The sequence below is a fragment of the Plectropomus leopardus genome, chromosome 4, assembly GCF_008729295.1.
Source record: "Plectropomus leopardus isolate mb chromosome 4, YSFRI_Pleo_2.0, whole genome shotgun sequence".
In the NCBI taxonomy this organism is placed as follows: domain Eukaryota; kingdom Metazoa; phylum Chordata; class Actinopteri; order Perciformes; family Serranidae; genus Plectropomus; species Plectropomus leopardus.
The window spans coordinates 5,540,289-5,553,665 of record NC_056466.1 but is presented as its reverse complement, the minus strand read 5'-3'; the positions used below and the strand labels follow the sequence as shown (position 1 = coordinate 5,553,665).

The window sequence follows — 13,377 nt, the reverse complement described above, 5'->3', positions numbered from 1 at the left end:
TAAGCATCGCAAATGATGTTTCCCAAAACTCTGAATTGGAAGCTACGAATCGGAAGCTAACTTCAGCGTCGTGCTCGCTGTCACATTGTTGCGGCTAAACGGGGGCGCTGTGGAGCTGCTGCTCCAACGTCTACTCGCGCGATATGTTACAAAATCACGCGAGAGTTGCCGCTTGTTTAGAATTCCTGAAAGATGGCGGCGGCGCCTCCGGATGAGGCCAGCCTGCAGTCTCGCATCAGTAAGTCAATATATTGTACACTATCCGATCAACTTTTTAACGCAAAGTCATAGTCGGGCCGCTCTTCAGGGATACTCAGATATGTAGTCAGTCTAAATTCGCCGCTGTCGGCCATATTACTCTCCCAAAATAAAGATTTTTTTGAGTCAAGAGAGCGAATGTCATAAAATCAAAAAGTGCAGTTCACGATGAGGAAACTCGGTCGGATAATGTGTCATTTTTGCTGTGATGATCTCGTATTTTGAACTATGTTGACAGTTTGTGGTTGATGCTGCTACGCAAACATGGTATTTAAATAAAAAAAATAAAAAAATCCACCACTGTCCAGCTGAATGCTAACAAAATCATAGCTGGTTAGCTGCTGTCCGTTTGACAAGCCAGCCTGAACGAAGACAAAACCAGGAACCATAACGACTCAGTGCTCCTGATGTGACCTGAAAAACAAAAAACACGAGCAACATCACCAGCTCCGAAACCACAGAAGAACAAGATTACATTAACCAAACAACCAGAGGCTGCAGGGATTACAGGCGTCAGTCAGATTTACTCTGAACTTTGCAGCTGAAAAACCTCAGTGTGAAAGTTTAACACACATTTATACAAAACAATCCAAAATTAAGAATGTCAGGAGGCTCATGTTTTATGTTTTTGCTGAATTTTATGCGAGCAGTAGTTTTGAAGTTTGAGCAGATGCAAAATGTAGTCTAATGTGTTTCCTTTTCATCAGACAAGGCCACCAATCCTTTGAATAAGGAGACTGACTGGGACAATATTAAGGGGTTTTGTGATCAGCTCAACGATGAACCAGAAGGGTGAGATGATGATGATGATGATGATGACATACGCTGCATATCTGTATGTTATGCTTAGTTGTGTGTTGGTGCTTCATGTGCATGGCTATTTTGTGATAAAATACTATATGTTGCTGTGTTATTGTTTTGTTCTGTTGTTCTGCTGTTTTCTTGTTGCTTCGTACGGTTTGTGTTCTGTCTTTTATGGTTTCCTGCTGCTGCTGTTATGTGATTTTTATCATTTTACAGGTTTCAAATCATCTCGTCAAAGGAGTTCAGTTGAAAATGAGCCAGATGGCTAACACTGGCACATTTACAGAAATGTTGATTATGTGTTTGGTCCATTATTAATAAACTAATGAAATGATGATAATGATATCACATCATTTTAGAGTAGCTGCTCTCCTAAACCTTCTCTTAACCTGGAGCGACATCACTTTTCTTGTGCTGCCTTCAGACACCTTTTGCAAATAATAAAACCCTGGGACCTGGAGCAAAGTTGTGGGGAAAAACGGGGGGGGGGGTTATAATTATCATAATTATATATTTAAAATCATGTTACAGAATTATTTTATTTTAAGCACCCTTTCTAAGTCTTGTTTGTTTTACTTTTTCTGTCTTTCTTGCAACTAATTTTCAGGTAATTTTCTTGTATTTTTTCACGAATTTCATGGTAATTTTTGTGTAATTTCCTCTTTCATTTCTCATTGCTTTCTCCCCATGTTTTTAAAAGAAATCAAGCCAATTTGCTCAGGTTTCAGAGGGTTAAATGTCCAGTGTGTAACATTTAGGGTGATTAAGTGGCGTCTTAGCAGCGTGGACTGCAGATCGCAGTCACCTGAAACTTCTCCAGTGTAAAATTTATTTAGTGTTCATTGTTGAGGTTTTTAATGGGCCGAATAATCCGCAGAGATAAAAAAAAAGAGGCCAGGTGATTAAAACACGTAAAGACGCAGAATAAAGTAGTTTCAAGTTTAAAATCAGTGTTTGTGGGATGTTTGGCATGTTAAAAATGGGCAACTGTCCCAGCACCTGCCAATGTGTGCTGACCTATTCTCTCTAATAACTTAATTGTGCTCACCTTATTTCTGATCCAGATGTTCAGGAGGTTATTTGCAGGGTTCTCCTCCTGTCCAAAACAAACAGACCCGGTGATTAAGAAGAGGTAAAAACACCATAAAATGCAGTTTCAGGTTAAAAACAGTTATATTTTTCTGCTTGTCGTGGGGGCGGAGGGCTGCCAACTACGTCGTCGGTGTGAAAACGTGAATGGCTCCATCTGGATCCAGTGTTTGCTTGTCTGTTCAGGGCTACTGGAGAATCGTGGCGGGGCAACATAACCTTCTCCATAGACAAGGACCAGCATCCTGTGTAGATACAACATAACAAAAACACAACAATTCTCTTATTCAGTTAATGATACACCAAAGAAAACACAGTTATTATATTAGATTCAGTTTTTGCAAAAAAGATCCCCCTAAATCCTGCACACTGTACCTTTAATCACAATATACAAAATAAATGCAGAGGGAAATCAGCCAGTTTCTCTTAACTCTGACTGTTTGCTTTAACGCAGTTTCAGAGCTTTTGCATCCCATCATCTCATTTGCTATGTCATATTTCATCACACATGAGACATCTGACTATTCTCATGGTTTCTTGTAACTTCAGCGGTGTCATGCTTCACGTTGCCAAATAATTGTGCATGTGCATTTTGTTGCATATTTCAAACTGTTGCCTTACATTACTCAGTTCAGTTTAAGTTTAATTTGTTTTTTTATTTATCAGTCCCCAGCTTGCAACCAGACTTCTGGCCCACAAGATCCAGTCTCCTCAGGAGTGGGAGGCTATGCAAGCACTTATGGTGAGCTAACGAGCGTAAACATCTGCAGAACGCCACATTAGAAGCCACTTGTCATTGTTTTTATAGCAAAGGCTTTTTTTTGTGACGGCTTGTCTGTACGAAGGTAAAACCTTAAACTGTTCCCAGGTTCTGGAGACGTGCATGAAGAACTGTGGGAAACGATTTCACAGTGAAGTGGGAAAGTTTCGCTTTCTAAATGAGCTCATCAAAGTGGTGTCACCCAAGGTAACGACCCTTGTCCATGATGATTATTTTGAGTAACCAGTGAGAGCTCCTTTTAACAACCAATAGAAAACCTTGAGGGGATTGTTAAGGACACTTCAGTGGAGCGGCTGTCACGGTCTATTTATCTAGTTGTTGTAATTTCTTTAACAATTGCATTAATTCCCTCTTTTCTGCAGTATTTGGGTGCGCGGGCTCCAGAGCCAGTCAAGAAGAAGGTGCTAGAAATAATGTACAGCTGGACAGTGAGGCTGCCTGACGAGACCAAGATAGCAGACGCCTATCAGATGCTGAAAAAACAGGGTGAGCGCTCCGAAAACATGACACACCATAAAGATAAAGGACAAGCTCGACAAGTTTCTTTAGCTTGAAGTTTCTCTTTCTCTTCATGCTTACATGCATGCCGTTTTAGTTCAAACATGTACCGTACATGTGTTTCTAAGTTCCCATATTTCACTGATAATGCGCTTTTTGGTTCCCAGTATTTAATTGTATTAGCAAATAGTGTTTTTTTTACAAGTCAGTATTAGTTCTGCTTTTTGTGGTGATGAGCCACAATCATGAGACTGCAGTCCTGAGTCATGCTTAGTTGAATTTAGAGTGATCTAAAATCAGCACTCCCCACCAAAGATGGAGCAGTATTATCAACACTCGTGTTGGTTGTGTGTGAACGATATCTGTAGGTTTCTTATCATTATGTGCTTGCGTTTATCTAAAAGAAGTGTCAAAAACAATGTTATAGCGCCGGCATCAAATACTGTGTGTCACAGATTTTGAGTCAGAGGTGGCCTAGATGACCTCACAGACATGTGAGGCTAATATGTGTCCTTGCTCTCTTCCAGGCATTGTCAAGCTGGATCCTGTGCTTCCCGATGACAAGCCCCTCCCACCCCCTCCACCCAGAGCCAAAAATATCATCTTTGAGGATGAGGAGAAATCTAAGGTACGGACGGTGATGAAGAGGCGCCAATCACTTTGAATAGATGTTCAAAAGGAAAAGTCTCTGTTTCTAAAAATATCCTGTACCCATCAAATCCTTTTAGAAGTGAAACTGGTGAGAAAATCATCAAGGGACCAGCAGTTTACAGAGTTCTCTTCCTCTTTTCTTTCCTCTCCCTCTCCTGTCCTATCCTGTTTTTGTAGATGCTGTCTCGCTTATTGAACAGCACGCACCCAGAAGATCTGAGAGCTGCAAACAAGCTCATTAAGGAAATGGTCCAGGAGGTGAGTCATCGGTTTTGTTTACTGAATGTGTGTGCTGCACAGTTTGTGGTCGTGGTTACATGCACACGTGTCTGTTTTTCCACAATTTGTACAAAAGCATGCCTGATTATGCAACGTGCTGACACTAACGCACCTGAAAAAGTAGTCCCAAGTATCACAATATTTTTACCAAATACCTCAATATTGATGTTGCTTCAATATTGTGGGGTTGATTATTGATGCTCAAAATATTTACACAATGAGATTTTTGATAGATAGTCATCAGTAACGTGGATATAATGATTAAGTGGGTAAAGGTAAATACTAGAACAGCCAGAACAGTCTGGGAAGTTAAGAAAATGACATCACTTAACCGTAACGCATCCTTTAAAACCTGGAAAAACAACACTTCACATTATTGTTGCATTATTGCAAGTCATGTACTCAGTTTCCTCCAGCAGTGACAACAGATGTGAAAATCCAGTGAATCATCGAGGATTTCATTTAAGAAATGCCAGGCATTAGCCATCTCATGGTACCCCAGTAATAGTCTTGAATGGATTACTGAACTGGCCTACCAACCCAAATAGACATGAACTGACCAAAAAGAGGCGCAAAATGACAACAAATAGGTGCAAAGGAACTGCAACAAAACAAAATAGCTACAGAAAGGGGCAAAACAATCATAAAGCGACACAAAACGACGACAGACGGCCACAGAATGACCTCAGAGACACAAAACAGCCAAAAAGACACACTATTTCCTTAAAGAGTCACAACATGACTACAGACACAAACCAGCCTCAAAGAGACAAAAAACTAGACCCAAAATGACCTCAAAGAGACAAAAAAAGACATCAAAGAGACACAAAACTACTACAAATAGACACGCAATGACCTCAAAGACATGCAAAACAACTACAAAAATCAGCCTGAAAAGACACACAGTTGCCTCAAAGAGACATAAAATGACTAAAAAAAGGACAAAAATTACCTAAAATAGACACAAAACAACTTCAAACAGATGCAAAAACGACAAAATCACCACGTCGGTGTGTCCCGCTCCTATGAAGGAGCGGTGGTGGGGTCTTATTTTGGCCCAGGGGCCCATTCTCTCATAATCCGCCCATGTTAATAGTAAAGGAAAATAATAACTCATCAAATAGTTTTGTTGTCTTGTAAAGTTTTAAAATGTAAAACCCACTTAAGCTTCACACAGTCTGATAGTCAGTGTGATAATGAACAGTCTTAAACGGTCACACAGCCTTCACTACCGTTATGTCTCACAACCATCTGGATAAACAAATACAGTTAAGAAAAGCAAAACTGATGCACTTTTCAATATAGAGTTTTTCCTTTTTTATCCCCGGCACTGTGAGATCGTGTCTCTCTTTTCCAGGACCAGAAGCGCGTGGAGAAAGTATCAAAGCGATTAAACGCCATCCAGGAGGTGAAGGAGAGTGTCAGCCTGCTGAGCCAGCTGCTGGAGGGCTACAGCAGGGACAGCTGCTCCCAGAGCAACCAGGAGCTCATTAAGGTTCGCACAGCTCAGCACATTAAAAGCAGCTGCAGATACAGACTCGTAATTCTGCTCGCACGTACCGCCCACTGCAGGTGTGGTTTCAGTGTTTCTAACGTGTGTCTGTGCGCAGGATCTTTACCAGCGCTGTGAAAAGATGAGGCCAACACTGTTCCGATTAGCAAGTGATACAGAGGACAGTGACGAAGCCTTAGGTGAGGCCGCCGCTTTAACATTATGTCATATCATTTAAGTCCCTTTGTTTCCATGGAATCAGGTTTATTATATTATTATATAAGCCTTTTATTCAGTTTAGCACACTGTTCATTTTAAACGTTTCTTATTTTATTATTATTTTAATTATCTTATACTGTCATTAGGTATTCTTGTCATTTTTGTTTTATTCTTATCCCCTGATTTTCTAAACTGATTTTATATGATTTTTTGGGCACTTATCTGCTTCAATGGTGGTATTTATGATATTGTTAAGGTTGTTGTTTCTTTGATTTTTTTCTTGAAGTTGCCTGATTTATTTGCGTAAATCCTGTATTGTTTTAAATCAGGCACCAACCTTGTTAAGCAGTTTGTAACTTTGTTTCAAAAAGTGCTTTATAAATACATTTTATTCAGGGTCCCTGCAAATTAAGGCAAGGTGGATTTAAGACTTTAAGACTTTTTTTAATGCCACTCGTAATTATGTTTAAAACCATCTTGACTTTTCTGTCCAGAGAAAAGTGAGATTATCTACATTAAATAAATATTAAAGTGGAACACATGGAAAACAATATATGTTTTGGTTTACCAACAAAAGTGGATAATATCTGGCATTTCTGGCAGGTTTTCTTGTTTTTTTTGTCCACTGTCTGGATTTTATCATGATGAGTTTAAGAAAAGGAATTTATTAAATTATTTAACAAAACAAAAACAGATGTTACCAATTATTTTCAGATTTTACAATGCAACAGCAGAACTAAACACTTGAAAATTATGTCAATGTCATAACAATTAAGGCCTGTTTAAAAAATATATAACTTCAATGCCTTTTAAGACTTTTTAAGGATCTGTGGAAACCCTGTCATTTATTATATTATAATTACAAAGTGTACATACCACACTTGTGACGCTGATGAACCTTGTTCTGCGTACAGCGGATATCTTACAGGCCAATGACAGCCTGACACAAGTCATCAACCAGTACAGACAGCTGGTGAAGGGAGAGGATGTGTCAAAGGACGGTATAACTGCGCCCTCACAAACAGGTAGGTGCACGTGTGTGATCTGGCATGCAGTTTTTACAAAGCATGAGTAATTTAACAAATTCTCCAAACATCTCTGCAGACGGTAAGATCACATATCTTTGTCCGAATCAGGCAGCAGTAGCTCAGCACTTGTAGACCTGATGGGACTTAACGCAACAGCCAACTCAGCACCGTCACACCCCGAGCCCTCCAGCCTGCAGACCCTGACTCAGAACATGGGCATCAGCCTCTTGGATGATGAGCTCATGTCACTGGGTAAGCACAAAACACTCATCTGGCTTGTAAACACAAAGGTAGATTACTAAGCTTAACTTTTTAACAAGCCAAAAAGAACGAGTCAGCGATGCCCGTCCAGCGGAGGTAAATCTGATTTCCATCGGCTGGTGTGTGGCCCTGCTGCTGTCTGAAACAGCATCTTCAGAAGCAAACCACATCTGGCCCGACCACAACAAAGCTACACACACTCACAGCTGTTTTTGATGAAGTCAAACATCTGTTACCAACTCTGACAGTAGCAGTGAGTCGTATTTCACTTTAAACTGTGTTCAGGGTTTGTTTGGAAGAGTTTCTCAGCAGCATTACAGTCACCAAAACAGGATGGCATCTGCACATGCAGCAACGCAGCCCACGCTTAGACAATGACCTCTGGAACAATCCCATTTCTTATTTGAGTTTAAGTTTAAATGTTCCCCTGTGAAACAGAACAACCATTAAGACCCTGATGTGTCATCTGTAGTCATTGGCTGCGTTTATGTAAGCAGACCTGATTATGGCAATAATGTTATTATCACGATGACATTTCCATTTATGTGATGGAGATGGAAAAGCATGGATGCTCACGATTTTTTACAACTTAAGTTTCACGCTATCAATCTGTCGAATAAGTCATCATTTGAAAAATAACACTGCTTTATTACCAGGCAGCTAGTGGTGCTCTGTAGGCTAATGTTAGTAACCCCTGCTGCTACCCCGACAGTCTGCACTCATATTAGAGGAGATCTAGAAAGTGAATTTCAGGCTGTTTATGACATCAGACGGCAGACATGAAGCATGGAAAATGTGGGACTGTCAGGTACAAATCAGCAATAACAATGTTATGATGACTAGTCAGCTTCAGAGACATCAGCATACTATGAATACTCTTCATTCCTTAATGTGTCGTAACCACAAAAACTGAATTAACCTTCCTTGTTTCTGACTTCTTAGGTCTGAATGTAACGGAAAACTTCGACTCTCAGAACACTTTCCAGGTACGAGCTGTAAGATAATACTGTACTGCTCACATTAAAGCCGTTATATGTTGAATTTAAAATCTGAACAAAACAAAAACTCTTCTACAAACAAAAACGGATCAGAATATACAAAAGCTGACAGAAGGATTTAAAATGTCCTATTCACAAAAACATTTATGCTGTATTTATTTTCAAACTATTTTACATCTTCTCCCCTCTCTGTTCTGTCAGTCCTCTGATAGCACAGACTTATCTGCTACGCCGATCCCTGCCGCAGTGTTACTACCAGCTGTGGTCCAAACACCACAGGCTCCGCCAGCAGGGGGCCCCACCGCTGCCCCTAAACCCATGGAGGAGCTGGACTTGTTGGGGAAGACTCTGTTACAGCAGTCTCTACCTCCAGAGAGCCAGCAGGTCAAATGGTAAGTTCAACAGACTGGTATACTAGAGCTCAATGATATGAAGAACATATGCAATATGCAGTAATGTTGTTAAATACTACAATACCAATATCACTTCATAATAAACCAAACAGATGTTAAAATGTACTCAGTTTGCCTTACTTGTGCTTTCAGTTCACTGCTAAAATACACCCAATTTCTTGTAAACAAGACATTATTTCCAACTTTAGTATATTTAACAAATTGAACATTGAACTGAACACAAAAGGAACCTATAAAACAAGAATGATGGTTTCATTTAAAGTGCAGTATCACAGTTTTTTGCAATATGTTTAACATGCAAGTTGGCGGGTGATATGGCCATGAAGTAATTTAACAATCTTTTGGTATGTTTTTGCAATAATGATATATTTGATAATATTACAAAATATTCAAAATATTTTATTATTAATTTCAAGGACATAAAATTGTAACAAAATAAGTGTTATAGTTCTATGTGTCAACACAAACGTCACAGTTCGCCTTCAAATATTCAGTAAAATCTAAACAAACAGTAACTCAAGTGAGATTCTGATTTGTATAAATCTTTTTTTACCTGGACCTGCATGTCATTTCTCCTCTACTCCTCTCGCTGTAACTTGAGTCATATTTGTTCTTTCGTGTAACTTGTGTTTTACCTTCTTCAACACGCAGGGATAAGCTCCAGCCTCAGTCCAGAGTCACCTTACGAGACCTGCAGACGATGTCCAGCACCAACTCTCGACCCACTCCTAACGCAACCACCACGTCCTCTGGTCCCGTCGCTGCTCCAGGGTCCACGTCCAGCCTGTCCATCCAATCAGAGCAGCCCGACACTGTCCCCCTCTCCAATCTCACCCTGGCAGCTGCTGAAAAAGGCTCTTCAGCTGCCACCGAACCTTACGACAACATCTCTCTAGCTGACGTTACCGTGCCTCTGGAGGCAATCAAACCTAGTAAGCATGAGCAATAACAAGATCAATCACAGGTGCAGTTTTCTCCATTTCTCTGCTCCCTAATGTTTCTGTGAATATATTTCAGGCAGCTTATTACCAGTGACTGTATTCGACAAACACAGTCTCCGGGTTTTGTTCACCTTTGCCCGAGACTGTCCTCCATCGCGGCCTGATGTGCTGGTGGTGATCATCTCCATGCTGTCCTCGGCCCCCATTCCTGTCACCAACATCCGCTTTCAGGCAGCTGTACCAAAGGTAGGATTTCCCTCCTCAGCTTAAGGCGATCTGTGTTGGAATCATGAGAAAAGTCTTCACATTCAGTCTGAAATAGTACTTGTGCGCATCACTTGTTTACGTGTTTTTTGTGTGCACGTGTCTACCTGGACCAGGTGATGAGAGTAAAGCTGCAGCCTCCGTCCAGCACTGAGCTCCCAGCCTTCAATCCCATCCTGCCTCCAGCTGCCATCACACAGATCCTGCTGTTGGCGAACCCACACAAGGTACTCTGAGACACAGAAAGAAAATTAGGGAGGTCAAGTTGCAGATTCGGTCTCAGTTCAGTGCCATCGTTTGATGCATCAGCTGGTATTTTGTCCTCACATTTCCCTAAATGTCACTCACAGAAATGTATGAAGGCTTTTACAGAAAATGTATAAATGCCAGGATTTTACTTTAATTATAAAATCTGAGGGTCAGATTACAATTTTTGGGTACATATTTGAAACTGCAGCTGTGATGAGTCCCATGTTGATTTTTTTTGTTGTTGACATGGAGATTTTTGCGCTAATGCGAACTCCCAGGCAAAATGAAATGGACACGTCAGCATTGGTATACTGGTCATGTTTGCAAATGGCTCTATAGTATACAATGTATTTTATGTGAAGAAATCTTACAAATTAAAGGTACCCTGTGGAACATTTATACACGAGTGAATCCCAGTTTAGCTTGCGTTTTGGATGTGGACGCACAAATGTGTGCATAAGCAAGTGGGCAACGTATTCCACATCCTTCAAAAAATCATGTTTGCAAATGTTTTTAAGTAAGGCGATGCATTCATCAACACGTTTGTTAGACCTCATGATACATACAGTGCATTCTGGTAACAAACACAGATCGTAAACCATGTTTGTTTTTTGTTTGTTTACAAGAAAACTCCACATTCACCTTCATACAGCAATGAGATTTGTTACATAATTTCTGGTGATGTTAACACTGGACGGATATTCTTTCCTTTTGTGTTTCAGGAAAAGGTACGTTTGCGGTACAAGCTGACTTTCAACCTGGGGGATGAATCTCACGATGAATCTGGTGACGTGGACCAGTTCCCGCCTCCAAACACCTGGGGGAACCTTCAGTGAAAATGACCAACCTCCCGTCATCTGATCTGATCTGCTGCTTCCTTTAGATTTAGGTTGAAGTTGTCCCTCATCGCTGGCCTGTGGCGAGATGGCCTCTTTATGCTCGTAGTTTCAAACTCTGGTTTGGTAAAACAAACTGACATGAGACCAGCTGTGGGAACCAGCTTCGACCTTGTGCCTTCCTTCGCAGCCTTTCTGTCCTTATTCGATCATCTCCACCTTCCTGTGTTTCGTAGCTTCGTTTTCTTCCAACAATCTTTCCGATGCAAACTATAAAGCAAACTGTCAGAAACATTGATTCAATGCTGTGACTTTTGGGGGAAACAAGTTGAGCCTTTTAAAAACTGAATGTGTGCATTTGTCTGATTAATGGGACAGTTCACTGCAAAATCAAACATTTTTCCTCTTACCTGTAGTGCTATTTATCAGTCTAGTTGTTTTGGCGTGAGTTGCCGAGTGTTAGAGATATCAGCTGTAAAGATGTCTGCCTTCTCTTTAATATAATACAGCCACTAACAGAATCACTCTGCAAAAGGAAGCGTACATCTATCCGTGGAAGAGAGACTGGTGCTGATGAAATGCTCAAACTTTAAGGCAGCCCTACTTAACTGAGCTGTACACGCTTCCTTCTGCACAGTGATACAGTTGGCAGGTGTGGTTCAGTACAGAGAAAATAGTTCCTACATGCTTACAGTAAGGTCTGTGGATAATCTCGAGTAATAGGGTCATGATTTTGGGAAAGAGACACTGCTGTTGAGTTTTAAAAATAAATGTTGTTATGACACGTTGAGAACCACAAGCCAAGTGCCATTTTGTTTCTTTATACTGGAGAGAGGACAGACTTCTCAGCAACTCACATTGAAACAATCTAGATTGATAAATAGCATTACAGGCAAGAGGAAAAATGTGTTTTTGAATTTGGGGTAAAGTGTCCCTGTAACATGGCATTTAACAATTCTCTCTGATGTCTCATGTCATGTGAATTACATGTAACAGCTTCTGTTTTTTACAAAAACGGCAATGCATTCCTGACTTTGGACAGCATGAGCAAAAGAGTATTGTCACAGTTTCTGTGTCAAGTTTTAATTCTGAGGATTCAGAGTAGGGTTGCAACAAATCATTACTTTGTTTTATTCCATTAATAATGTTTTTTTTTAGTTCAACTTTAAGTCTGTTACACGCTTAAAGTGACGTTTACAGTATGACAAAAGGCCAAAACATCCAGTGTATTCAACCTATAATATGGAATAATTGGTATTTCTACCTGATATGTAATTATCATTATTGAATTTCCTATCAAACGATGACTCGATTTATCAGTTTCAGCACTACTACTGCTCAGTTTATTCGCAAACCACCTGAGTTGCATACAAAACTAAATTTAACTGATAATTCTTTGAAATCATTGAAGTGGTGGAGTTGAGATTGTGTGGAGTTGATCTGAAATGCAGTAATAACTGGAAAAGTATCAGGAGAAACCTCAGGCGTTTCCCCTGGCTTACATTATAAACTGGTGCATCGTTTTTAAGTATCGTCTTGGTTTTAATGTGTCATGCATGGGTAGCGCATGTGTAAGCTGTGATAATAGGCCTTTTCCACAGCGGACATGTCATAGGAGGAAAAGCAGAGAAGTTACAAGATTAAACCATCATTGATTTCATTAGTTTATTAACTTTTACTGCGTCACGTCAAAAATGTCTTCTGTGACAAAGGACTATGAAGGAAGGGCACGAAATCTCTGCCTGTTAAAATACTGAAATTTAGCTTTTGATTTCTGCACTTTTCTTTGTCTTTTCTACACTTTTTTTACATCATGTTTCACTCAGGATTTTTAGTTATTTAACACATGAACTTTCTTGCACTTTTAATTTTGCACGTGCAGCCATTCCACATCACAACACATCGTCCTTTCTCATTTGCTGCCTTTCAACTGTCGATCGACCCAAAGACGGACATATTAGGTCCTGAGTTGACATTACTGACATCCAGTCTGATCCTACCACATGTGCCTGAGATGAAACGTATGATTTTCATTTGCTTTGTACATATATGTATACAGATGACTGGTTTGATCTTTGTTTTTGTTTTTCATATGGTCATGTCCTTGTCAGAAACGACGACTTTGTGAAACAAATGACACGTCAAATGATGTTACAGAATCATCCTAATATTCATGGCCATTGAGTTGATTGGAGCACTTGGGGTTATGAAGACTAAAATAAAATGTGACTGGAGGCAGACTGATTCTACCTGAGAGATAAGATTCTGTAATACATGTGAAACTCCAAATGTGTGTAGGGACAGAGGTGGAGCTTC

The 13,377-nt window shown here is 40.1% G+C and overlaps 1 protein-coding gene across 1 annotated transcript; it reads left to right on the top strand.

Annotated features, from left to right (window-relative positions):
- The first annotated feature begins 164 nt into the window (after window positions 1-164).
- LOC121942676 (ADP-ribosylation factor-binding protein GGA1-like) lies at window positions 165-13,301 on the top strand. The gene is made up of 17 exons (XM_042485950.1): window positions 165-238; window positions 966-1,050; window positions 2,818-2,893; window positions 3,020-3,118; window positions 3,295-3,418; window positions 3,958-4,058; window positions 4,259-4,339; window positions 5,718-5,855; window positions 5,971-6,052; window positions 6,986-7,096; window positions 7,208-7,351; window positions 8,303-8,346; window positions 8,560-8,750; window positions 9,423-9,703; window positions 9,789-9,958; window positions 10,093-10,203; window positions 10,948-13,301. The coding sequence occupies exons 1-17, from the start codon at window positions 193-195 to the stop codon at window positions 11,059-11,061; spliced, it is 1,998 nt and encodes a 665-aa protein (XP_042341884.1). The 5' UTR covers window positions 165-192; the 3' UTR covers window positions 11,062-13,301.
- The last annotated feature ends 76 nt before the right edge of the window (window positions 13,302-13,377 follow it).